This window comes from Balaenoptera borealis (assembly GCF_965194805.1).
Source record: "Balaenoptera borealis genome assembly, chromosome: 15".
Lineage (NCBI taxonomy): Eukaryota > Metazoa > Chordata > Mammalia > Artiodactyla > Balaenopteridae > Balaenoptera > Balaenoptera borealis.
This window is the reverse complement of record NC_138871.1, coordinates 51667106-51694286: the sequence shown is the minus strand read 5'-3', so window position 1 is coordinate 51694286 and position 27181 is coordinate 51667106. Positions and strand designations below refer to the sequence as shown.

General features: G+C 40.2%; 1 protein-coding gene across 3 annotated transcripts in view; it reads left to right on the top strand.

Moving 5' to 3' along the window:
- The first annotated feature begins 226 nt into the window (after positions 1-226).
- Positions 227-27181, top strand: part of PPP1R21 (protein phosphatase 1 regulatory subunit 21) — a 65727-nt gene continuing 38772 nt past the window's right edge. The window contains exons 1-10 of one of the 3 annotated variants that reach the window (XM_082358049.1): positions 227-4597; positions 13431-13499; positions 16319-16465; positions 18587-18688; positions 19832-19996; positions 20571-20629; positions 21608-21702; positions 23822-23874; positions 24363-24512; positions 26993-27094. In XM_082358049.1, coding sequence (XP_082214175.1) covers positions 4271-4597; positions 13431-13499; positions 16319-16465; positions 18587-18688; positions 19832-19996; positions 20571-20629; positions 21608-21702; positions 23822-23874; positions 24363-24512; positions 26993-27094 — 1269 coding nt within the window. In that variant the 5' untranslated portion in view covers positions 227-4270. Of the gene's footprint in view, positions 4598-4688; positions 4783-5155; positions 7920-13430; positions 13500-16318; positions 16466-18586; positions 18689-19831; positions 19997-20570; positions 20630-21607; positions 21703-23821; positions 23875-24362; positions 24513-26992; positions 27095-27181 lie in introns of those variants that run through there. The other 2 variants (XM_082358048.1, XM_082358050.1) reach the window with 2 other exon arrangements.

The window sequence follows — 27181 nt, the reverse complement described above, 5'->3', positions numbered from 1 at the left end:
AAATCAGTCTCTTGGCAGGGCTGCGTTCCTTTTGGAGGTTCTAGGGGAGAATTCCTTTTCTTTCTTTCACCAGCTTCTAGAGGCCACCTGCATTCCTTGGCTTGTGGCCTCCTTTCTCTATCCTCAAAGCCAGCAACGTTGGGCTGATTCCTTTTCATGCTGCCATCTCTTTGGTTCTCTCTTTGGAAAGCTGATTAGCAACCTTAATTCCATGTGCAACCTTAATTCCATGTGCAACCTTAATTGTATGTACCTGAACATAGGCGCCAGAGACTAGAACGTGGATATCTTTGAGAGGCCATTTTTCTGTCTAACCTAGAATGTTAGGTCTGCAGATAGCTCTGCACAGACAGGGCCCCCAGAGCCCTTCTGGAGAAGTTGCTTAGAGTCCTAGAAGACGAGATACATACATGGAGGGTTTTACAAAAGCTGCTGATTTGCCTCAGGTGATTTCAAGTGGCAATAAGTTTTATGGTGAAAATAAAACAATAGAGCACAGAGAGATGGGAAAGGGAAGTATTTAAGCAGATGCTCGGGAATGTCTCTCCCAAGTGGCGATGGGTGGGCCAAGACCTGAATGATGGGGATGCAATCATACCCAGGTGCAGGAAAGGCTAGGCCAAGTATAATGAGCAGCAGCACCAAGGAAAGGCTGGCGGTGTCTGGGGTTTAGCTCCCTCGAACCATCTTAAATAAGTTCAGTGAGTTCACTATCCAAACTCAGCTCTAAATGTCTCCTACCCAGTTCCCTCTTCCAACTAGATCTATCCTCCTAAATTCCTCCTACAGAGAAATTCTGGAGCTCCACTGGAGAAAAACAGGTACAAAGTTTCTGAAGACTGAGGAACAGAAAGAAGGGTAGTGTAGGAGGTGAAGGGTGGTAGATTGTTCTAATAATGTACCCCAGTGAATCAGGGTTCTCTGTGTTCATACCCTTTACAATTGATCTTTGTGCCCCTTCTATCAAGAGGCAGTGTGTATTTCTCCACTCCCATCAATCTGGTCTGGCTGTGTGATTTGCTTTGATCAGTAGAATATGGCAGCAGTGATGTACAAATTCTAGAGCCTAGACCTTAAGAAGACTTGAGGCTTTGCTATTGCCTTTTTGGAACATGAAGCGGGGAGGTCACAGGGACCAGACTATGTAAAGGCTTATTAACATGGTAAGGAATATGGACTTTGTTCTAAGTGCTCTGTGGGTTCTAGAAGGTTTTAATTAATAAGTGTTATGCTTCAGAAGATCACACTGGGTGCTCTGTGGAGGAAAGATTGCAGTTGGGCAAGGATGGAAGCTGCGAGGCCAGTGGGAGGCTTTTTGAGGCATCCAGACAAGAGATAGTAGCAATAGAGGTGGAAAATAGTGGACAGATTTGGGTCTTGCTAATGGATTGGCTTGGGAAGAAAATAGTGAATAACAGTCTTCTTTCTAAACACGCAAGGCTATATAAATACATGTAGAATACAGTTATAAACTTAAAAAAATCTTATAGATTAATGTATATAAATCTGGATGTTGGATGTGACCATTTCCTCCTGTAAGACTGGGCAGCAGAGAAAACCAGAAGGGAAAAAACAACTATGAAGTGAAAACACAGAGGAGAGCAGGGGTCAGAAATGAGGTGTGAGCAGTAAAATGTTTCTGCTTCTCACCTGCACCCCACCCACCTCCTGGACCTTTCCCTTGGGTTATGAGAGAGACCCCTGGATACTTAGACCAGCCCCACCCCCTTCCCTTTAAACAGCTCTAAAGGTATCTATTTCATGAAGGTACAAGTCCAAATAAATACCAAGGAACATAACATACCCTTTGGCATCCTTACCTCTAATCTAGGACTCATTCACCTTATTGTTTAAACTAAATAGTAAAGGGTTTACCACATGTGGGCACTAAACCAAACAGAGAAAATACAGCCTGCAGTGGAGGCGAAGGACCTGGGTTCTAGTTTTGCTTCTGCCAGTGTCTTTCATGTGATTTTAGACAAGGTATGTCAGGGCTCTGGGCTTATTCTGTCATTCTTCTGTCTTGCTGTGACTGAGATAGGCAAAGCATGAGGGCATGGCCAAAGGAAAAAGTTACAAAATTTCAAGCCCAGAATTCCCATGTTTTGTAGAGCTCCTTAAAGTTGCAAGTCTTCAGATTTTGTCTCACTGAGTACTCGTTACAAAAATGTAAACTTTGGAGCTAACTGCTCAGGAAAAACTCATGCGGAGGGAAGTTCTTTTCTTTCTTTTATTCCTTCCCTACCTTCTTTTAATTTCATTGTAGAGTGACATATATTTTCCCGCTGGATTAAAAAAATAAATAACAAAAACAATATGTCATAATAAAAGGCCTATAAGTTGCCTTCTTTAATCCTTTCCTTATATCCACCCATATAAGCACTCTTTGTTGTCCATTACCTCAATAATCAAGTGTGGTGACTGGCCATGGGGATGTGAAACCAGGCCAGAGAAAATCTTTACTTAGTTATCTTAATGACTGTATGGGGAGGTATTGGTGGGGCTAGCTGGTCTCCCAGTGTCACTGTAATAGCTGCTGCACATAGCAGGTTATTATGAAGTAGAATGTATGATTTCAAAGGACAGAGCTTCGAAGCTTGAAATAAGTTCTTGACTTTCAGTTGTATGCAAAGATAGAGAACATATGACTCTACCGCACCAGGAAATGATGTTCACTCAGAGACTGACAATGTCATCTAAGTAACCCAATGTCACAACTGGTCATTATCTGTACAACCATAGGAAGTTCCACACTGTTCTCAGTCTATAGATTCCTAACTTTAATGTATTCAGATTTATTAGTTGAGATCTGGAAACAATGCATCTGACAGAACAACCAGGTTAAGCAGTGGAAACATAAATTTCTCAGTTCAGTAAAATAAACTTACACAGGCTCTATAGCCAAAGTTGCATATTCTTTCTTTGGAATGTTAGTTCTGAAATGGCATTTTATTTTTAAATAACTGAAAATTCCGTTACCTTACAAACCACAGAAATACACTTACAATATTTAATTCTGCCACTTGGTGGTGCCATGGATAACTAATAATAATAATTTTAAAAAATTTCTGCAAGTTTGCTGGACAGCAGGACTTGGCTATTAGCAAATTGAAAAATATAATTAACATTTTAAAAAGTCTGTAATCCTTTTACACATTATAATGGCTGAAAAGTGCATATGGGCTCAGGCCTTCACTGTAAAATCCCAGGCTTACTCATAGTCAAACAGGAAACCAGGATAGCAGTTTTTTTAATCATGGAAAATTTCAAGCATTCTAAAATGCCAAAATAACTAACATCCCTGTACCTATTACCTGGATAATAAATGTTAACATCTTGTCACATTTACTTGAAAAAAATTAAATGAAAATGAAGTTTATGCTCCTTTGTTCTTTTTCATTCCCCTTTCTTTTTTCTCACTAGAGGCAATCACAACCCAGAATTTGATGTGTATCCTTCCAGTTCTTGTTTCTCTATTTTTAGTACCTGTTCATGTGTCCATGAGCAGTACAAATGTCGCTTCATATTTTTTAAATGTATCTTTTCATGCTGTAGTATACTGCAATTTGCTTTTTACATTTAACAGTTTTGTCATGTTGATATATACAGATATATGCAGATATATACAGATCTAGGTTATGAGTTTTAAACTGCTGTGTTGTAATTTATGGCAAACATATATTCTGAATTTATTTATTCATTCCTCTATGAACATTTCAATGTTGCAGTAAATGCAATGCTTAGAATATCTAACACATAATACGTCCTCAAAACATATTTAATGAATGAAGCGGCATAAAATGTTTCAGGCAGACTATTTTTTGCTTCAATCGTCCAGTTATTTGTCCTTAACTTCCACTCTCTCTGCATGCGCGGCAGGGGTCATTCCCTGAAATTTCCTAAAGGTTTGTTTCCCAGTCCACTGAGAAAAGGCTCTGATGTAGTCCCCGTATGGTGGCAGGGGTGGGCGAATGGAGTGGGTAGAGAATGGACACAAAGACATCTCAGTGTCAAAATATAAGACAATGGAGGTTTGTCTGGTCTGGAGCAGGCGAGGGTGGCAGCAGCGAGCGTTATAAATTTGGGGGAGGTCTGAGAGTTTACAATGCAGGGCATGTCCGGGGCTACCATATCCGGAAAACGAGGTAGCGGAATATAGAGGTCTTTCAGTGCACCTTCTGAAAGACGTAACCATCAAACGCCAGACGGTTGCCATGGGAACCAGCGGGGGAGGGCGGTGTGTCCGGCCAGAATTCCTGAAGCGCTTAGAATGTTTCTTCTTCCGGTCCTCGGTTCTTCACAACCACCGCCCCTCTCCACCGTCCCCCGCCCATTCTGTGGGCTCTCATCATTCTCTTCCCCTTTTCATTCTCTCCTTCCCTGTTCTAGGCCGCCATCTTGGACCATGCGTCAAGATGGCGCCCCACGGTCCCAGAGGCAGAGCCCAGGAGCGCCGGGGAGCCTGCGCGCGCACGTGCTCGGGCGCGGAAGGGTGGGAGCCGTGATGTCAAGACGTTGCCCCGCCCTCGGTGGTCGCTCCGCCCCCGGCCCCACTCCGCCTTCCTCTCACCGGGCGAACCCGGAAGTGGAGGAGGAGGTGCGGCGGTGGTGGCAGAGCGGGCAGGCTCTGGCGGAACCGTACCCGGCAGCGTGTCTGGGGTTGGGGGCGAGGGGGCGGGGCTGAGCGGCCTTGGGCATCCTGGCCTGGACGGGGCGGGGGAGGCCATGGCCTCGGCAGAGTTGCAGGGGAAGTACCAGAAGCTGGCTCAGGAGTATTCGAAGGTACCCGTCGTATGCGGGGAGTAGGGGGTCCCCGGCCCTGTGGCCTCGGGTTGCCTTGGCAGCGACTTGTCGGGACACAGGGGGACGGCGGAGGGGGGAACGCGAGCGCGCCCCTTCTCTCTCCTCCACCTCTTCTGTCCACCATTACCGTGCCTCCACCTGCAGTTCTCAGGAGATGGGGCCGGGCGGTGTCTGGGTCCGTGTGCGTTTCTGCGGGAAGGAGCAGGAGTTTGATTCTTCCTTCTTACTGAACTGGCGGGCTTGGACTGGGATGTCAGAAATCCTGGCTTCCGCCTCTGGTGCTGGTCGGGAGGGGACGAGGAAAGGTGAGGACCATCCCTCCACGGCCGCTTCCTCAATTTTCCCAGCCCAGCGATGGGAAGGATCAAGCTTTCTCCTTTCCCACAGGGATGATATGAGGATAAAGAGATTTATCTGCCCCCAGTCAAATCAGGAGTGTAAATAGAGTCATTCGTGTAAACTGCTTCACCAGAGATGGGTGGTTGTGAATGGATTCAGTGCTTTGGCAAGGTGTTGTCTGAAAATGATTTTGAAAGCTTGAGTGCTAAGGCTGTGTCCTTTTATCTCTGTTTTTCTTGGATCACCTGCACTGGGGAGGAGCACCCGGCAGGTGCTCAATACATGCTGAATTAAGCAAAGTAGGGACCTGTCCCTTTGTTGTATTTATGGCATCAGTCTTTTAAATGATGGAACCCTTTTCTCGGAGAAGGGTGGTGCTGCTTTAATGGGTAGGGTGCTTCTGCCTCAAGAATATTCTAATGAAGTCCTGAAAGCAGAATCTTACATTTTTGGAAATTGATTCATTAGTCATTAAACTTAGTTTTCAATGATCTTGGCATTCATGGGAGCAACTGGAAGACTTAGCCCCCTTTTTACAATTTGGAGAAACTGAGACACATTTTTTAATTTCATGTAACAAATATGCAGCAGGGCAAAATGAAATATTCTTTGAAAAATAAAACCTGTGCCTAAACATACACACTTAAGTCTTTTGACCATCAAATGGGAGCCTTTTGGGATGCTACACTTATTCCATGGGTGCTACCATTGGCAAAACTTCTTGCATTTCCATTTGAATTTGCCTTAAGGGCCTGTGGCATGATGTTAGTGACGGCAAGTTTTTATCCTTTGAAGGAATATTTTTTTGTTTGAAAGGGCCGGAACTTATTTGGAACAAATCCATGTGATGAAGTGTGGTGGGTGGAGGATGACAGTACTCAAACTTGGCTCTACTATTTTTGGGTGAAAATGTTTCATGAGTATAAAGTGAGGGGACTGATTTTCTTTTCTGGAGAGTAAACAAGCTCACAAGGCAATTCCAAATGGCAGAAGAGAGTTTCAGAAATATTTTGCACAGTGACTGCATTGCTGAAATAATTGTATAGCCTCCCGAAAGTAATAAAAACTTTGAAAGATTTTATTTTGGATTTGTAAGCTCTTTTATTCAGCAGACAATTGGTGCCACCTGCGAACAATATGCCAGGCCCTGTTGAGTGAGGCAGAGTTCCACCTTAAGGAGAACCCTTTAATAGAATGTTCAACTGTTGTACATAATTATGATACAGGATGACAAGTGTTAGCTCAGTGGGAACACAGAAGAAATGGCGGGTAAGGGTAGAAGTTACTTAGATTGGGGAGTAGGGAATAGGGAGGAAGGGATGGATGGTGGTACTCCAGGCAAAGGAGACAGTCTCTGTTTGCTGACATGAAGGCACGTTCAGATACATGACAGAGAGTGGTGAAATATGGTTGGAGGGATAATTTGGACCCGATCATGAAGGGTTGTGGATGTCAAATAAAAAGTTTGAACTTTGAGTAATGGAGAGACGTTAAAGGTTTTCGAACAGGAGAGTGACATTGCTTTTAGAAAGAAAACTGGTAGCTGTGTGGAGGATGGACTTAAATGGGGAAAGATTGGTGAAAAGAAGACCAGATTATAGGCTCTTTGAATAATTTGGGGGAGTGTAATGTAGGATTAAATAAAGTTTGTGACTGTTGAGATGGAGAGGGGGGTTTAGATTTAGGAATTATGGTTAAAAAATATGGTTTAGTTTACCTCTTTTTTGTGTGCCTGCTTTGCACATAGCAGCAAACTTATGAAGGATATAAAGGTGTCAAGGCAGTCATCCTTGTGTCTCATTCATTCTGTGGGACGTGATGAGTGAGGGAAGACTGAGAGTTGACCTTGAAGGTGACCCATGGACTGCTCTGAGGGAACACCACTGCCACTGGCAGAGGAAGGTGGGCAGGAAGGTGAGCCAGTTTGGAGCGAACTTTAGGTGCAATCATAGTATTTATGGTTGGAAGGTACATTGAAGCTATCTTATTCACATAGTAGCTTGAGATGATGTTGGGGTAATTGCTGAAAATTTCTAGTGGAGAGGGACTGGCTGAAAGTCAGGACAAAGGCCAAAGCTTTTGGAATAATTCCCATAAAGACAATAGTTGAACTTTGAGAGTTAATCACTTTAGGTAGATTCTTTGCGGAACACCTGTGGGAAGGATGTGACTGTAGCAGGAAATGCTAAGGAGACTATAGGAGGTCTGCCAGACTTCAGGTTATCTCCCGTATTGGGCCAGACCCTTTTTCATCCTTTTAATTGCAATGTGATGGAAATTTCAGAATGTGAGAACAGGGATTGGTCAAAAGATTTCATGTGCTTTTCATTCCCTGTCAGTTCTAGTGCCAAGCAATTTCTAGATAAGATCTATGCTATCGATACCTTCAGCCCTGTGCCTATGGAAGGGGGTAGTCTACTTTTTTGATAGCTTCCCTGGTGCAGAAATTGTGGGCTGATGTTGAAATCCAGTTACATCTTTCTTTTACCTTATTTAGGTTACAAAGAAAAAAGATTTCCTTTTAATATGTAGAAGGAGGCCTGCAAATCAAGAGAGCAGCAAGCATGATCCCTAAACCAAGGACATTTGCAGAATCTTCTCATTCTTATTTAATGCAGATCTTGGCCTGTGTTCCGGGGAGGGGCCCATTTCTTCCTTTGTAAGTTCTGTCATAGTCTTTTTTCCCCTTGAGAAGGAAAAAAAGCAGTCTGAGGAGCTCCCATTAAAGAGGCTGAGAGTTTCGTTAGATAAAAGATGAACCATGGAGGCCGAAGCAGGTGAGAATTTCTGAGGTGGACAGGTTGTTTTGGAAAGGTCAGTAAAAGTGGAGATGAAGACCCTCTGGTTTGGGCAATTAGGCGATCACTGGAGGCATTAAACATTTCTGGTTTAACAGAGTTTGGGGGAGGGGAATGGGATGTAGAAGCTGGTTTTCAGAGATTTATGAAGTTAATAGGTAATAGACGGAGGCTGCCCCTTTGAGACGTGGGGGAAAGTTAATCAAGGCCTCATTTTTCAAAGACCATTTCTTACTTGGTGTTTCTTCCACGGCCTGCTCTGCTTCTAATGCTCTGGTGTATCTCATTCTGGAGACGAGGCTGAGAGCATGCAGTCCTGGCTCATTTGATTTCAGCCTGCTTTCTCTGAACGGGCTTCTGCATTCTTACCTGGCACCATGTTCATGTGTAGGCAAGTTTGAAGTTCTGATCTTTCCAGTGTTTGTGTTACTCTGGGTTCTCAAAGTGTAGACCCTGGATCAGCATCATCGGTGGCTGGAAATGGGTTAGAAAGACAAATTCTTGGGTCTACCCAGGACTTACTGAATCTGCAACTGGTGGTCAGACCCAGCAGTCTGTGTTGTAACAAACCTCTCCAGTCATTTGGATGCCTACCAGAACCATTGCTCAGGAAATGGTATCAGTATAGTAGCTTTTGCTCAGATAATCTTTTTAAAGCTCTTTTCAAGGCAATAAAAGCCAGTGGGGGGACTGCCCTGGTGGTCCAGTGAGTAAGACTCCACGCTCCCAATGCAGGCGACCCGGGTTCAATCCCTGGTCAGGGAACTAGATCCCACATGCTGCAACTAAAGATCCCAAGTGCCGCAAGGAAGATCCCGCATGCGGCAACGAAGATCCCATGTGCCACAACTAAGACCTGGCACAGCCAAGTAAATAAATAAATATTAAAAAAAAAAAAAAACCTACAGTAATCAAAACAGTGTGATACTGGCAAAAAAAAAAAAAAGCCAGTGGGAAAGGTAAATTATTTCCATTATTTCTCTAACAGTTGACTTTGCATTTGATGCTTCTTTTAGTTACAAAGGAGATTGCCTTTTGAAACTGTTTAGACTTATACTCTTAGAGATGCTCATTTTGGGAAAGGATCAGTCTTGATTTGGTATGTTTGCTTTCCAGATAGCAGGGCTTGGCTGAACTTGATTGATCGCCCTCTCTTGTAAGAGAAATAGACTCTGGGGCTGGATTGGATTAAAATGGAGTATCAGCTTTTTTCTACCCTAATGTGTAGGGTTCACTACTAAAGGTGGATTGGAAAACAGTCTGCGTTCAGTGCTATCCAGTGGAACTTTCAGGAGAATGAGAACGTTCTGCATATTTGCTGTCCAGTAGTGTGACCACTAGCATGTGGGGCTATTGAGTACTTGAGATGTGGCTAGCTCAGCTGAGGAAATGAATTTTGGATTTTATTTACGTAATTTAAGTTTAAATAGGCACATGTGGATATGGCTACCCTGTCGAGCTGTGCTAGCTTAGCCCCTAGATCATCACAAATGTAAGTGTCTATGCGACTCACCTGAAGACCTTGTTAAACTGCAGATCCTTTCTCAGTAGGTCTGGGGTGGGGCCTGAGATTCTGCTCCTGGGTGATGCTGCTGCAGCTGTCCGCGGACCATACTTAGAATAGCAAGGCTTTAGAAAGACAAGGGGTGTCCTACTCTCTGTCTTTAATTCGGCTGAATTTCCAACCAGTCCTTGATGAGGCAGCTAGATTACAGGATTGGGAGTGGGAGTTTTGTCCTCATGAATTTCCTCACATGGGAGCAGGAGCTAGAGAAAGGGTCTCGTTTGAGGGCAGCTCTGAAAAAAGGTTTTCTTCCCAACTCAGTGACAAAATGACCCCAGCCATTAGTACATAGTATGTAGCCTTCAGTTACTTTATCCTTTTCCACGGCGAGGAGCAAGCTAGTAGGCAGAGAGAAAGACTAAGTGGTATTCCCAGCACTGTAGAATACCTAAAATGTTAGAACTGGGAGTTTTCTTAAGGATCATCCAGGCCAGAAATACTGAAGCTGTGGTTTGCAGATGACTCAAGTGTGCTGAAATCAGGGTTTTGGTGAGGCTTAGGGATGGGCTTCAGGTTGTCTGTTGCATACATTACTTTGTAATGGAGAAAAGCTATACATCTAAAGATTTGTTTTATAGGGTCATAAAACATGTATAAATGTCAGAATGTCCACTGTATGGAAACAGTTATGTAAGAGTGATTCTAATACAGAAGATCCTAGCTATCTCTTATAGTTGTTTAATGTGTTACATTTAAAAACCTTTTATTTACAGCACTTAATTTTTTTTTTAATAATTAATTTATTTATGGCTGTGTTGGGTCTTCGTTTCTGTGCGAGGGCTTTCTCTAGTTGTGGCAAGTGGGGGCCACTCTTTATCGCGGTGCGCGGGCCTCTCACTATCGCGGCCTCTCTTGTTGCGGAGCACAGGCTCCAGACGCGCAGGTTCAGTAGTTGTGGCTCACGGGCCTAGTTGCTCCGCGGCATGTGGGATCTTCCCAGACCAGGGCTCGAACCCATGTCCCCTGCATTGGCAGGCAGATTCTCAACCACTGCGCCACCAGGGAAGCCCTACAGCACTTAATTTGATTAATTAACTAAAAATTTATTGAGTGCCTTCTCTATCCATAGCATTGATCTTTCATTGTAGGCAGGAGATACAAGGAAGTATACTGTAGTCTCTACTGTGAAGGACAGTTTAATTGGCAGATGGGACTTCAGTGTAGAAATCATACATAAATTAGTAAACGTAAAATGTACTGCTTTAAAAAGTAAAATTAAAACTGAACAGTTTAAATAAGAGATGTCTTGTTACTAGCAAGTGCCCAGGGAACTGAGGGCAAGGTCACTGTGGACCATAGGGGCACTATAGAGAGTGGTTAGGGAAAATTTATGGAAGAAGTAGGACCAGAGTAGGAGGTAGGCTCAAGAAGAACAGTTGGGGTTTGGTTGGTCAAAATGAGAAAAGGCTGTGTTTTCAGAGTAAAGGTAAAGCTAATCAAAAGGTTACAACACAATGAAAAATGAGGTTTGAAAGGACTAAGAGGGTTTCTGAGTTGGGATTCAGAGGACCATTTCTCTACTGAATGGAACAAAAGTGCATGGCACAGCTGCTGGAAATAGGCTATGTCACCTTCTGGAGAATTCTTCTGTCCTAGTGGAGACTTCAGGGCAATTGTTTCTCAGTTACATCCACATCCACTGGAGTCTCCACACTAGTCTCCTAGAGGCATTAGTGACCATCGGTAACTTTCTGAAACAAACACTGCATTTGCCTCCCACTGCGGTGAATGCTGGTGAGGAGAAAGATAAGATTGTAAAAGGCCAGACTGGTCACAGGGGTATCCGCATTTTACAAGATGTTGGTCAGTAATGCAGAGATGTGGCAATAGTGATGCTGAAATGCAGGAAGATGCCAAATGCCAAGTGCAGGTAGCAAGGCAGTGGAGTAGGCCAAGCTTATCCTTTTCTACCTACCAAATAATAGAAAGGGATATTCGATAAATATTTCTAAAAGCTGCATTTTCTGTTGAATGTTTCCATTGAAACTGTGTTTGAATTGTTATCAATTTAGCAAACAATATTTTCCAAAGGAAAATTGAAATCATTTTTCATTATAATCAGATTAAGTTCCAAACAGCAGTAATTTGAAAAATTTAATTTTGCTTTTATGACACAGTAGGCTGTTCAGTTTGCTTTATGTAGCTTATAAGTGTGCCTTAAAAATTAAAGGTGAGTTTTGTTTGTTTGTTTGTTTGAAAACTGATGCAGTTCTGATCCTACAGAAAATTGTCAGTTCAGCAGATTTCAAGCTTCATCCCTAGTCCTTGAGGCAGTCATTAGCAGCTTCTAAATACCACACAAAGAAGATCAGAGAGCAAAGTTAGAACAGGGGTCTGAAATGAAACCTAAAGACCGAAGTAGTATCACTGTCCTTTGGCTATATGGATTTGAAAGTATTTTTTGAATTCTCTTACCTAGGTAGCACATTATCCAAGAATATGTTGATATTGCTTAAAAGGTAAAATACTACGCAATGGAAGTCAACATTAAAGTGGTATTTATTTCTCTCTTCTGAACTTCTAGAGCAGAGTGTAAAGAACCTAATAGCAAATATTTTAGTCTTGGGGCCATATGGTTTCTGTTGCATCTGCTCATCTCTGTCATTGCCACACAAAAACAATCATAGATAATTCATAAATATTCAAATATTCCTACTCTTTTGGCATAGAAAAAGGTCATTTCTGTTCTCAGGAGACAGATGTGAGCTATGCAGAACTAGAAGTAGTTTTTTTTTTAAGCTCATAGATAAAATTGTCCCATTCATTTAGTTTCTCAGAGAAGAACCTGGTCTTTCATGGTCTCTGTACTGAGTCCTCAGAAAATTAGTCTGTAACCCTTTTTGCTTCAGCTACACTGGGCTGGTATATTTATATTTATACATGCTCTGTGTTGTGCTTGCTGATAACTACAGAAGGTTTATCTTTCAAAACCCTGCTGGTGGTGGTGATATAGATGTATACCTAAGTAGAAATTCATCAAGCTGTATACTTTCTGTTTTGTATATTTTATTTACAATAAAGTTAGACCTCAGTTAAAAAAAAAACTGTGAAAGAAGCCCAAGTCCTACCTCTTCAAAGGCTTCTGCCACCTCTCCAGCCCACTACTTTTCTCATTTATATGTAGCTTTATAAAATAGTAGCCAGTATTGTCTAATGAGATTATGCCTGGAGTCAAAACTGCTGGTGTCTGAATCTCAGCACTGCCACTGTACCTTGGTTTCATCTGTAAAATGGCGATAATTATAGCACCTATTTCATAGGGTTGTGAGGATTAATGAGGTAGCGTATGTAAAGTATTTAGGACAGTGCCTGGTATGTAACGAGCATTCAAATGCTAGCTGCTATTATTATCAGTTTCTATATTGAGCTTGCTTCTTAGTTGCTTTTGTACACTGCTTCCGCTGATGCCTGATTAAAAGTTCTCCATTCCTGAGGCTATTGTGGGTGATGATATTTGCATGACTAACATTAGGCACAGTGTACTGCTGGGTATGTTGATGCCCTATACTTTGATTTTCTGTTGAATTCTTATTCCATAATCAGTCCAGTTGTATGTATTTTACAGATGAATGGTGTGTCAGAGTTTCAAGGAAAATGACATACTCAGTACCCTATTATCTATTGCATTAGTTTTTATTTAGGGAGGTGATTGGTTTCATAGAAAGAACCATGTACAGGAAGTCGAGAGACCTGGATTTTAGTCTCAATTTTGCATTGATTAGTCTTCTGTCATTGGGCAGCTCAGCCTCTGTGTCCTTATTTGTAAAATGGCAGACTGATGATCTCTACTATTCTCTTCTGGGCTACTATTCTTGTTCTCATATATATGTGAGCGTACTGATTCCTGTAAAGTTATGGTAAGTGATTTCCTTGCTATAAGTGATTGCTTTATATTAAAAATTAATTATTACTTCCTCTGTTTTCAGCTTCGGGCTCAGAATCAGGTCTTGAAAAAAGGTGTCGTGGATGAACAAGCGAATTCTGCTGCTTTAAAGGTAGGCTACAGGGTATTTTGTGTTGTGAGGGTTAGGTTAGTGTTTGGTGAAGCTCACAGCAGGGAATTCAGCTCATTTTCTGGGTTAAATTCCCAACTCTGACAGTGACTCACTAGGAATAGGGGAGGGTAATAGAGTTTTTTTGTGTTTAACTTTCCTACTTGCTTAGGTATGAATGTGATGTGCTTTGACTTCCTTAGGTAGAAATTACAAAAATGTATTATTGGACTGTATGTAATGCATTTCTCTCATACCTTGCTTCTCTCATAGCTAAATTCATTAGGATTAATGGGGCTTCTTATCTGGCTTCATCTGATAGCACTCTGTGGGGCTGTGTCATACTCATGTTTATATCCCCAGCATTCAGCCAATGGTTGTCCCCTACTAAATGGATTTGAAAGTGTGAATCATTTAGTCCATTAATCTTGCTTTGAGGTCGAGCTGTTTAATAGTAATAACCTGTGTTAATGAGGACTGTTTGAGTGATACTTCTTACCATCAGCACCTTTAACTGAGAGGAGATATGTGGTGGGAGTTGCAGGAATACGTTTCTACCTCATTTTAGTAGGCATATAATAAGTACTGCTTAGTGATAGTTTTAATTGGAAAAATTAATTCTAGGATATGGATTCCTTCTTGGCCAAGTTTCAGTTAAATATACTGCCTACCTCATTCTTTCGCTCTCTCCCTTGCTCCCTCTTTAGAGAAAAGGGCTTAAGATTCCCTTTACTCTTCTGTCTTTCTGGAGTAGGCCCCAACCAGTGACATATCCTGAGAATTTCCACTCAGGTCTCCAAGACCCAGAGATATGTCCTTTCACTTGGCTGGTGTTGGACCCTCCACTAGAGAAATCTGTCTCTTGAGGGCGCTCCCTCCTCAGGTGCTGTGCCACAGACTCAGGGCTGAGATAGTTCAGAGCATCTTACCCATACTCCCAAAGCTCTCTGCGCCCAAGCTGAGATGATTAAAAATAAGCTTTAAAGTCAGGATATGTTAGCCAAGTTATTATTTTGCCTAAATCACTGAAGAAATGATTATTATCTCTCCTCATGATGTTTAAAACCTATGACTGGGGAAGGTATTTCCTAGCTCGTCTTAGTAGCCCACTCTGGTGTTTGACACCCTCCTGTTGCTGGTTGTGTTCAATTAACTCTGTGATAGTGGCTGTGGTGGCAACAGCAGGCTCTATTTATTGAGCACCCACTGTGTGTCAGGCATTACACTAGCACATTACATCCATTATCTCAGTTTTCACAACAGCTCTGTGAGGGCAGACACCACTATTATCGTCCTCATTGCAGAAACTAGGGTTTACAGAGAGGTTGGGGTGGATGTCTTCTGAAATTAATGATTGGTTAATGGAGTTGGAACATTAGTCAACTAGTGATTAACTAATTATAAGGATGTAAAGAAATTACTTTATGTTTTACTATTCGTCACAGTGGTCATTAAAATTACAGTGAGAATGACAGTTTGCCAGTTTGCTCAGTGGGAATGTTAGGATGTCTCTGTTAGAGTAGGCATTTGATTATATTGGGTTTGTCTCTTCAATGAGTTGTTAGATACAGTAAGCATTCATTGATTTGAATTTCTATAATTTGAAATATATAGTAATTTGGACATGGGCTGGGCCTAAGTTTACCATTGAACTTCAAGTAAAAATTAAGGACTTACTAAACAAATAACAGAAAAGGAAAATGTTTTTCTCTTTAATGAAAACATATTCTATCCCTCTAGCCGTGCCCTCAACATGCAAATAATGTCAATAGATTGCAGACACCAGCCTCTGGTTTTTAGGTTGCTGTTTCAATATCTTTAAATCCCCTATTCATTAAAACTTGACCTCTTAGCTTTATAGTGGTTTTTCAATGAAAGTAATAAAAGTACAGATCTTTCAATATACGGTAGTATATGGCCATCTGTGTTTGAGTACCAGTGAACACAAAGTTGTCAGAACGTCGTAAGGAAAATATAGTTAGAATGATTTTTTTTTTTTTTTTTTTTTGCCGTGCTGCGTGGCATGTGGGATCTTAGTTCCCCGACCAGGGATCGAACCCATGCCCCCTGCATTGGAAGCACGGAGTCTTAACCACTGGACTGCCAGGGAAGCCCCAGAATAATATTTTTTTTTAAAAATAGAGTGAAACTAAATATTTCTCTTGTTTCCCATTTTCTTACCCTGTCATGGTATAAACAGTACAGAATGGTCAGTAGAAGATGTGTTGTTTAGATTTTAGATTTTGTTTCTATTTTCACTTTAAAGCATCTGAAACTATTCTTGTGTTAGGATAATACTGATTTTTATCTTTGACAAATCAGAATAATTTAAAGTGTATTAAAAAGACTTCATTTCGACTGACTTAAATTCAAGGAGGATTTATAGGAAATAGTGAATACAAATTTATTTCTTCTATTCTTGCTTACTGAAGGGCATCATCAGTGAGTCTGAGGTTCTCTTTGAACTTTCAAGTTTATAAAATTGTAGCCTCAGACTTTGTGTCTCCTCACTGCCAGACACAAGTATAACAACATTATATAACAACACGTAGTTGTGGATATTTTACTCTAAGTCGATGACTGTTACTTCAGTATATATACGCTTTTAGTTTTATTTTTAAATATGCTTGGTTTGGCCAGAAAATGATTTTGTCACAAAACAGAGCTAAAAACATAGGAACTGTAATGATAAACATACAACTTGAATTCCTTAAAGCAAGAGGTTTTGATTATATTTTGGTGAAAGAAAAATATATTTTTTTCATTATTTTTAAATGTTAAGGCTAAATTACAAGGAATGGTCTGTTTTCACTTTGATGTAGGAACAACTGAAAATGAAGGATCAATCACTGAGAAAACTGCAGCAGGAAATGGACAGTTTGACATTCCGAAATCTGCAGCTTGCCAAGAGGGTAGAGCTACTTCAAGATGAACTGGCTCTTAGTGAACCCCGAGGCAAGAAAAACAAGGTAGGTCAAGTAAAAGCAAGTTAGTGTGACCTTGTCATTAGGTACAGACATCTCCAGGCCATCCTGGTTTTAACAGAAGACCTCACCTCCAAATACTCTGAAGTTCCATTATTACACCTGGATATTGGGTCAAAAAAGCAGACATTTATTATTAATATATACCAAGTATTAGAGGCATTTTCATATGGAAGTAAGTTTTCAAGAATTTATTAGGAGCCAACATGCCCATAGTTGATTTAGTGACTGAGAAAAGTGAAGGGAGTATCTCATATTGGTCAAAATTATTGATATTTTTTAGTTATACTGAGTTGCCATTAACCCAAGGTAGGGCAGATAGAATGAGAAATATTGTCAAAGTGTAACTGCTGTCTGTGAAAGTAGCAGTTGTACTCATACATTAGGCTCGTAAGTTTGTTGCAGATATATTTTCTTCGGGTGTTTAGTCTTAGGAGTTCAATTTGGTATTCTTGTCCTGAGATGTAAATATAATTTTTTCCCTTCTGGTTTTATGTAGTGAGGTGAGATTCTGATTACTCTAAGATGGATGGTCCAGTACTTTTGATCATTCTGTGATTTAGAAGTTGCTTCTTTTTTAAGGGCAGGAGCTAGTGATTGAGTCTTTAGAAGTCTTGTATGTTTGTAGAACAGCACCCCACAAATGTGTGGATTGAGGCAATAATAATAGAATGGTTGGAGGGAAGAAGGCCCGCAGTAACTCTGAAGCAGCATGGTGTGGAGGGAAGAGTGCTGGCTTTGCAGTTGAGCCCAGGCTTGAATTCTTTGTCTGCCATTTATAGTTCTATGACTTTAGGCAAATTTTTTAGCCTTGCAACCTCAGTTGTGGGGAAGATACTCTCAGGTTTGTTGTCAGGATTAAATGGGATCATGTAAAAGTACCCAGGACTGTATATGCCATATGATGGGCAGTTGACATAATTATTTGTTAGTACATTTCCATATGCATTCCCCTACATGGAAGAATTCTCTAGAGTGGTAATTTTCAAATAAGTGGGGAAGAGAGAGGGCAAGACAGATACGTATTAGAATCACTTGGGAAACTGTCAAAATACACATGCTCTGGAAATTCTGAAAGACCCTTGGGGAGGGAGTAACCATCTGTATTTCAAACATGCTCCCCAGGTTAGTGAGATCCTCTCCCAGGGCTGTTTTAGCAGAGATTTGGGTATAATTACTTCTGAATTAATTTTAATAAGAGCTTTCCACATTTGGAAGCACTAAGCACCCAGAATATGTCATTCAACAGTGTTCCTTGTGTGCACATACCTCTTGTGTTCGCATTTAATGTTTATTTGTTTGTCTGTTTGTTACATAGCTGCTCCATTTTCAAAGGGCTTTCTAATCACTGGTTCACAATGGATCAGTAAATGACTTCATTTTAAGTGAGGAGTGAAGCACAAGAAAGGCAGAGGAGGGTGGTGACTGATGTCTGAACAGTTTCATTGTTAGGCTGTCCCTTGAATAGTCTCACTTCTGTGTGTATTTCATGAAAACAGATGTTCATTATTGGCTCTTAAATAATGCTGTTCTATGTAGAAAAAGTTAATATTGGTAAAAAGGCAAAAGGCAGGTATTTTTCATAATCTTTGAGCTTTTTCCTTCTGTTTATTTATAATAGCTTTATCTTATGTTTTTTTAAATTAGAAATTTATGTGAACTTCTGTATAAATGTGTTTTTGTGAATGCTGTTAATTTCTTAAAGGAGTTTTAGCAACTCAGACTCATGGAATTGGTAAAACTGTCATTTCCCAAACCAAAAGATCAATTGAAATGATATTTATTAGCATATTTGTATTGCTAGCTTTCTGGGTCTGCTCTGTCTTCCAACAGAACTACTCCTGAATTCATCTGCAAAGAATAGTGAGCCTTATCTGTTATTTTCTCTCTCTTTTTTAAGCTTTCCTGCTCATTGCAATATTTGCAGTTCCAACTTGTGTCACATAGGAAAAGTTAAATGATGGACTGTATACCTTTTGCAGGATTGTTTGAGAATGGTGAACACGTAGAAGAGACAAGCTACTAAGGTGATAGAGAATCTGTGTACCTTAGGATGTTTCTCTAAAGGATGAAAGTTATGTGGACATAACTTATTCTTTCCATCAGAAAAGTGGAGAATCTTCTTCTCAGTTGAGTCAAGAGCAGAAGAGTGTCTTTGATGAAGACCTGCAAAAGAAGATAGAAGAGAATGAACGGTTGCACATACAAGTGAGAAAATCTTTCTGTTTTTCCATATGAATTTAAAAATGGGTTGTATGATCTGCAATGTGGAAAAACCAGTGCAAGATAGAGTGTTTTGTGTATGGGTGGGTGTTTTAATGTTTCCTGTGGTCCTTAGGTACATACATCACTGTCATTCATTCATTTCTTAGATCTCATTCATGTTTTAATACGGATGTGTGCTTTGAATATGCACTTGTTCAGAGGACAGCAGAATAACTTCATAAGTTAACAATAAAGAAGTATACTGGGCACTCTTCATTTTATATAGGAGATGGTTGGATGGATCATTTAGATGGGGGCTTATCAATAAGTAGTGTTTGCTTTTTAATTTATGACAGCTTAGTTGGTTTTTATCTGTTTCCCTGTTAGTCTGTAAGGTCTCATTAGGGTATAGACCATGTCGGTTTTGTCTGCCCAGCCTCAGGACAGGGCCTCACTCATGGCAGGCCCTCAAATATTTATGGAATGTTGAGTAATCAGTGTCTGCTCCAAACCATTCAGCATATTTTTAAGAGTCATAGGGTAGTGTATTCAACTATGCCTCCTGATTTTTTGTGTGAAATGGTGAGCATAGTCAAACAGTGGAAAATAAATATGTATTCTCAGTCTTTGAAAATGTTTACAAACTGAACTTTTGACTTCATGAATTTTGTGTTAAGTATTCATAATTCTTAATTACTACTGGCTTCTCATTAAGGAAAGGAGCCTTACCTGCTTCAGGAGTAACATCTGTTTGATTTTTGATTATTTAATTGCAGAAGTCAGCCTAACAGAAAAGTTATACCCTGGTCAGTTGAGTTCTCTGTGTGCCAGAAATGGTTTGAAATAGAAATCCATGAGCCTGAGAGGAATGAGGTACAGGCTTTGGAGTCAGTCTGTGACTGTGAGACATTTGACAAGTTAGGTCATCCCTTGAAGCTTCTGTTTCCCCGTCTGTAAAGGAGGGATTGCAAGTACACCACCTCTGACCTGCCGCGAGGCTCCACCGAGCTCATGCCTGTGTGGTTTTGCACAGTCAGCATATGGAACCTTATGGAAGTTGCTCAGTGATTAGTCGCTGCAGTTGTTTTCTCTTCATTTATATATATTGAGATGTTGTGAGAAGACACCATGCTCTTTTCTTTTCAGTTTTTTGAAGCCGATGAGCAGCACAAGCACGTGGAAGCAGAGCTCAGGAGTCGGCTGGCCACTCTGGAGATGGAAACGGCCCAGCACCAAGCTGTGGTCGATGGCCTGACCCGGAAGTACATGGAAACCATCGAGAAGCTGCAGAACGACAAGGCTAAACTAGAGGTAAGATCCGCCGTTGGGGAGAGCACGTGAAAAAATAGTCCAGGCTTTTGGAAATCATCCTCCTGCTCTGTAGAACAGAAGTTAGCCGTTCAAGGCAGGACTGCTGCCTGCAGCGTCTCCTCAGTGAGCTCACATCTGTGGCCTGAGCCGTCCGCTCTTCTTTTTTTTTTTTTTTGACAGACCAATATGCATATAATTTTGGTTAGTTATATTTGTCACACCACATTTCTAGCAAATTGAACACAATTTCAAGTAAATAGCTATATAAAATTTATAGGGGAAAACCAGAAAATAAAAAAAAGAGTAGAAAAATTTTTTCTCTACCTACAGGATTTCAAAATGGAAAGCCAAACAATATGGTTTGGCATAGTTTATTTTTTAAATTTTTTTATTTTTTAAAATTTTACTGGAGTGTAGTTGATTTACAATGTTGTGTTAGTTTCAGGTATACAGCAAAATGATTCAGTTACACATACACATATATTCATTCTTTTTCAGATTTTTTTTCCCATCTAGGTTTCTTACAGAATATTGAGTAGAGTTCCCTGTGCTTTTTTTTCCTTCTAAAATTCAGGTAAAATCTCAGACTCTAGAAAAGGAGGCCAAGGAATGTCGACTTCGGACAGAAGAATGGTATGTGGAAACGTGAATTCCAAGGGGCCCTGAAGTGAGAATAAGAAGACCCGAGTTTTGGTGTAGTAGCTCGTCTGTCTTAATTTTCTCACATTTTCAATGAGACAGGAGTAGATCATCTCCAGGGTCCTTTTCAGTTCTGTTATCTCTGGGACCTTATGAATTCTTTGTAGAGTGGCCTGTGTGTTAGTCCTCAGCCTGCAGATGTTTTGGACTGTGGCAGATGGCATTCTGGGGCTCCAGTACTGAGGACTGGATCCTTTCTGTTTTAGACTGCTCTAAAGAGAAGGCCTTCTGAGAGTCCCAGGCAGGAAAACTGACTAATGATCATGGTGTCATCCTTTTAATGGTACATTTTAAATAAAATGAGGTTATGTAATCTATTGATAATTTGGAGATATTTACATCTTAAAATATTACTTATCTCTAGGTAGTAAGAGCATGCACCAACATTTATTTGATAAATGACATATTTTAGGTTTTAATAGGATCAATCAAGTGAATTTTTTCAGTTTCGTTGCATTGAACATGCATGGTGTGTCTATGCTCTTAATTGAATCAAAACCAAAAATGATCAGATTTTGAGCTCAAGGAAAAAATAAACGCTTTAATACTTTAAAAACATTTACCATAATACTTGGACAAATATTTATGTGTTGTAAAGAGAAAATTTATGAGTTTGAAATGGCTCTAAGATTATTTTGAGCTTGGGGAGAGAGATAAACTTAAAATTGTATAAGATATTGGGACGTGATAAATTCTTCGAAACTTCCAGTCATTCAGCAGGAGTCTCAGGAGCTTTAGAATCAAGGCTTAGTATTTTTCTTATCTTCATTTTTTTTTTAACAACTCTCTACTACCAAGGGTATCCCAGATGTCAGGTACCATCCTCTGAAAGCCTGATCCCAGCTGTTGAGGTAACAAGCAAATGATGATCTACTGTCTATTGATAATGTGGTTTTGTATTTTTTCTTTCAGCCAGTTACAGTTAAAGAATCTTCATGAAGATTTGTCAAGTAGATTAGAGGAATCCTTATCAATCATCAGTGAAAAAGTACCTTTTAATGATACAAGTAGGTATTATGTACAGTTTTCCATTATTTGCAACTCCGAACCTCTTTATGATAGCCAACTAATTAAAATAAGTTGTAATCTATTTGGCAGAAAATCTCATTGGCCTAACAGAGGGTTGCTTTCTTTTTGTCCTTTTGATCAGCTTTGGCCTTCATGTTTCATAGGGAGATTTTAATTTGTCACATAACTATTCTGAAGCTAGGCTTCTTGGAAAAAGCCCAAAGCCACATTTTTTAATTGCATGTATTTAACATATCCCAAGGTGAAAACCAACCTGCACATAAAGTACCTGAATATTTGTACAAGAAAATTTGATCATGGTGGGCAGCAAGGTGGGAGAGGAGTCAGGGGATGGGTGGGAGATGAATCTTCTTAGCCTGGTATCTCCTGCCCTTTGAACAATCCCCAGAGATAGTTAGGGAGTTGACTTGGGTAAGCCCTGCTTCCTGCTCATCCTGGCAATGGTCTGGTAATTTACACAGCCAAGAGCAACAAAAAGAAGTTAAAGAAAAATCAACTTACATATATAACAGATGCCAAATTTGTAACCTTTAGACAGGTATTAAATCTAAACCTTGAAGACAAAGAAAACAATTTTTTGATGCAGAAACTTAAATTTAAATTAGTACACATTCCCTTTTTTACAATTATATGATTGAAATTAATTTTTGACTTCTTCTCAATTTTTCTTAGGGAAGACCTAAAAAAAGAGGGAAGAAAAGACACCAAAGAAAAATAGCAGTTTGCTCTAACACTGAAATCAGCATATGTCATTATTATATCAAAAACCTAAATTCATCTGAAAACAACACCTGTTACTGCTTTCTACATTAATGTAAATAGCACCAGCGTACTTTGAGCCACTAGACTTAAAACCTTGGCATTTCATTTTCCCCTTAATCCTTAGTCATGAGGTTCTAATCATTTCCTTCTGAATCTCTTTGGGTTTATCCTTTCTTTTCCAATACTAGTTGTCACCCTATTTTAGGTTCTTACCATGTCACAAGTAGGTTACTACTTTTAGTTCCAAAATATTTAGAGATTATTTACTGAAAGTCTAAATGGGTGGGGAGCACAGGATATGCAAAAACGTATAAGACAAAAATCTCTACCTACCCTCAAGGAATTTATAGTCCAGTAGGGGAGAAACAAGATAGAGAAATATCTAAAATATAAGCTAAGCTATTCCATGAAGAACCTCTTGGGGTTTCAGAGTAAGGATGATTACTACTGGTGGGGTTGTTTGGGGAAGCCTTTTGGAAAAAGTGTGCTTTGAGCTGGGCCAGGATGCAAAAGTAGGTTTTATTGGTCAGAGAGGTGAGGGAGAACAAGCCAGGGAATTGCATGGAGTGTGGTATGTAGGATAAAGGTGCTGTCAGGGCCTGACAGCAGTAATTAGCTAAGTATGACTGGAGGCTAGAGTGGGTGGGATGTGGAAGCCAATGATGGGTAAGTTCTGAAAGGGAGGGTGGGGCTGGACCCTCAAGTTCTGGGCAAAGGACTTGGGACTTAATTTTGCAAGGCAGTAGGTTGTTGCAGAAGCTTTTGGGGATGTCTTGGTGAAATTTGTGCACTCACAGAGTTAATCTGGCAACAGAGTGTAGACTACCCAGGAATGGGAGAAGGGGGCTGATGCTGTTGTGATGGTAGTCCTGATGTGCTGTGATGGGGGCGGGAGCCTTAGTTGTCAGGGAGATGCAAGGAGGCAAGGGAGCAAGAGGAGGCAGTGTGGTGCAATTGACGGAAATCAAAGAGGCAGACGGGGAGCAGGTTTATGGGAAAGATGTTGAGGGTAACTTTGCTGTGGCTTAATATTCTAACAGATTGGTGTGCATCTCTTTACCTACTGGTGTGTACATTTGTGAATAAAAGCCTAGATCTGGGGAGAGAAACTGATGTTGACCCAACTGGGATGGATGAACCCCCCTGTTGGGAGTGGTGGGAATGAGGGGTACAGAGTACAAAGAGGCCTGTGTGGAGTGCACCTCAGTGATCAGGAAGGGAAGGGGCTGAGGGGGAGAGAAGCTGGGAAATGGGGTGAGCATTTATTATTTCTCAGTTAAGCTCTTTTTTCGTCAATGTAAAATGACTTAACGAACAGCCATTTTTGTTTTGTAGAATATAGTCGGTATAACGCTCTGAACGTTCCAGTCCACAATAGGAGACATCAGGTAAAGATGAAGTTTTTATTTTCAGTGATGTGTGTGTCAGACTTTTCAGAAACACCAGTTAGTTTTTTGGGCCCCTGTTTAGTGCACCAAACCATTGCGTTTAACTTTACTTTCTTTTCTCACACATTCTTAAAAATTGTGTAACTCGCTGTTTTTTGAATTTGTAAATAATATAGATTTTTGCCGTCTCTTGTCCGATAACATTAGAACTGAATTGTGGGATGCACTGATTTTTGAGTCATACCTTTCTTTTAGGTTTTGCACTTAAACAGTCTAGGTTAAGTGGAGAGGTATATTTACCAAAACTGGCGGCTTTCTATTGTAATTTACTTAGACGGTAATATTAAAATCTAAGTGGGAGCAAATGAATTTAAATTAAGGAATAATTATACTAGAGTTCAAATGTTTCTCCAAAAGCAGACTTAACAAAGTTGTTTGGGAATTATAACTTGATAGCTGACTTTAACTGTATCCTTTTCATTTTAAAGCTGAAGATGCGGGATATCGCTGGGCAGGCCCTGGCTTTTGTTCAAGATCTTGTCAAGGGTCTTCTGAACTTTCACACCTATACAGAACAGAGGATTCAGATTTTTCCTGTTGATTCTGCCATTGACACTATATCTCCATTGAATCAGAAGGTACATTTAACTCAGGATACCTTTTGTTTGCCCTGAACAAATGTGGAGACTTGTTACTAATTATCAGACCACTTCTGTGCCTCCGCCAAGTACTGTGGAGGACGTGGGAAAAGCTACAAGTCGTAGTCTTTACCCTCAAGATAAAATACGGCAAACGTGGGGATTCTTAAGAAATGAAATAGTAAGGGAGTTGTTAAAGACCTTAGTGTGAGTGAGTGGTATGGGCAGTAAGTGGTATGAGGTCATCAAGGAGGGGAGATTGCTGTCCGTGGTAGTGTCTGGAAAGGTTCTTTGGTGATTTAACTGGACTTCGAAAAATGAGCATGATTTGCATAGGAGGAGCGAAGCGGGGTGGGTATTTTTTCCCCGCAGAAGAGGGAAAGACATGAGCAAAACCATGGAGTAGGAAACCATAGGGAGTAGGCACGTAGTCACATATCACCACTTTTGCCATATCGTGCTGGTAACACAGACTGGCCCTGACACAGTGTGCAAGGGTGTTACTCAGAGCCAAGAATAGCAGGAGGTGGGGATTATTGGGGCCATCTTGAAGGGAGGAAATTGGGGGGCTTGCAATAGATGAACTATAAGTGCCCCATACTGTGGTGTCTGAAGTGAGTCATGCCACTCTCTACTTACCTGATTCTTCTCATCAGCTTTTTTTTGGTGTCTGTGTGTGCATCATGCAGTATTTCCAGGGTTTGAATAGTGTTTATGTCCACAGATCCTATTAGTATAGCAAAGGCTTAGATTCTGGAGTCATACTTCTGGGGTGGCAGCCCAGTTCTGCCACTTTCTATGTCCCCTTGGTCAGTTTATTTAACCTCTCTGTGCATCTTGAAAATGGAGGATAAAGTACTTACCCCACAGGTAGGTATGTTTGAGGATTTAATGAGATAATACGTGTACAGTCCTAAGAACAGTGCTTGGCACATAGTAAGTACTCAGTAAAGGCTAGGTCTTACCATCGTCATCATGCTGCCGTACTCATAGGAAGCCCTCAGCAGATGCTTGCTTTTCATCAGTTTTCATCTGACTCCACAAATCTTTTGAAGTTCATAAAAATTAAACTTTGGGCCTTTGAAATGCTCTTTAATATCACCGTGGGAAAAAGCTTTCAGATGACCTTGGTAAGGAAAATGGAACTGCAGCATTTTAATGTAGTTATATTTTCTTTTATACTTCCTATAATATAAAAACATTTTTTTCCACTGATTCTTTGTCCATTATTTTATTTACTTTTACTTTTAATTAATTATTTATTTATTTGTTTGTTTGGTTTTTGGGGTTTTTTGGCCACACCGCCTGGCTTGCGGGATCTTAGTTCCTCAACCAGGGATTGAACCCGGACCCCAGCAGTGAAAGCGCTGAGTCTTAACTGCTGGACGACCAGGGAATTCCAGCCATTACTTTATTTTAGCTTGTTGCCATATTATGCCCACACAGCGAGAATCAAGTATGTTAATCTTAACAGAAACATTTCATTACTTTGAAGAATTCATATTTTTCTCAATATTTTACCCTTGGTGCTTTGGCCTCTGAAAGGCCCTATGTGATTTTCTATTAAGTCTGTATTACTGAAGATTCAGAAACCATTTGTTAAAAGATGACCAAAGCGTTTAGACTTGTTCATAGAATCATAGAGTAGACATTTATACCTGAGCTTAGAGTTCAATTTATTTACAACTGTAAAGATCGAAGCCCAGAGAGACTGAATTTCCCAGGGCCATATATCTGTGTAGTTTGCACTAGGACCAATTGAATCACCTATCTGCAAAATGAGACCTTACATTTCTATACTGAGAAAACGAAATTTAAGCCATTATACAGTATTTAGAAAACTGAGATATTTCACAAGTGAAAAATTAACTTCTTGCTTCTCAATTGTCTAAATGCCTGGGGGATCTTTTTCTGAATCTATTCTTCATACTGAATTAGTCCTTTGTAAATATTACAGTATCCATGACAGTTATAAAAGTTTTTATATTCTCATTTTGATGATAATTACATTACTGGAATTTGTTAACCTTGAACATTGTATACAGTGAAAATAAGAAACTGTACTTAAAAGTCTTTTGCTTCTAAAAAATTAGTTAAATGAGTTATATAACACAAAAATCTGTCTTACAGTTTTGATTATCAAATCTTTTTTTTTTTTTTTAACTGGGACCCCTATGAAGAAGCAGTTGTTTAGAGAAGAAGGCCTGTCGGTGCTGTGTTGTAAATTGTATCCCCTCCCCATTTGCTTCGTGCCTGGTCATTAATTATGTCATCCCTCTTCTAGTTCCTCATTTTGCAGTGGAATGGGGACTTGGGGATAATATCTAGGATTTTAGAGGGGAGCTCTGTGTAAAAGCCTGATTTCCCAAAAAAAGTTTGCAGAAGAATTTAGGTTTAAAACTCAGCGAGTCCATTTATGAATGTTTTGCTATTCTTTTTTTTCCAGTGATTCAACTCACAATTCTTTCCCTTCTATTTAGTTCTCACAGTATCTTCATGAAAATGCATCCTATGTCCGCCCTCTTGAGGAAGGAATGCTTCATTTATTTGAAAGTATTACTGAGGATACTGTGACTGTCCTGGTAATTTTCTTCTATGTTTTACTTCTGGAAATGGGAGCTCTTCTTTTTCAAATGACACTATTAACCTTGAAATTTTTTCTTTTCCAG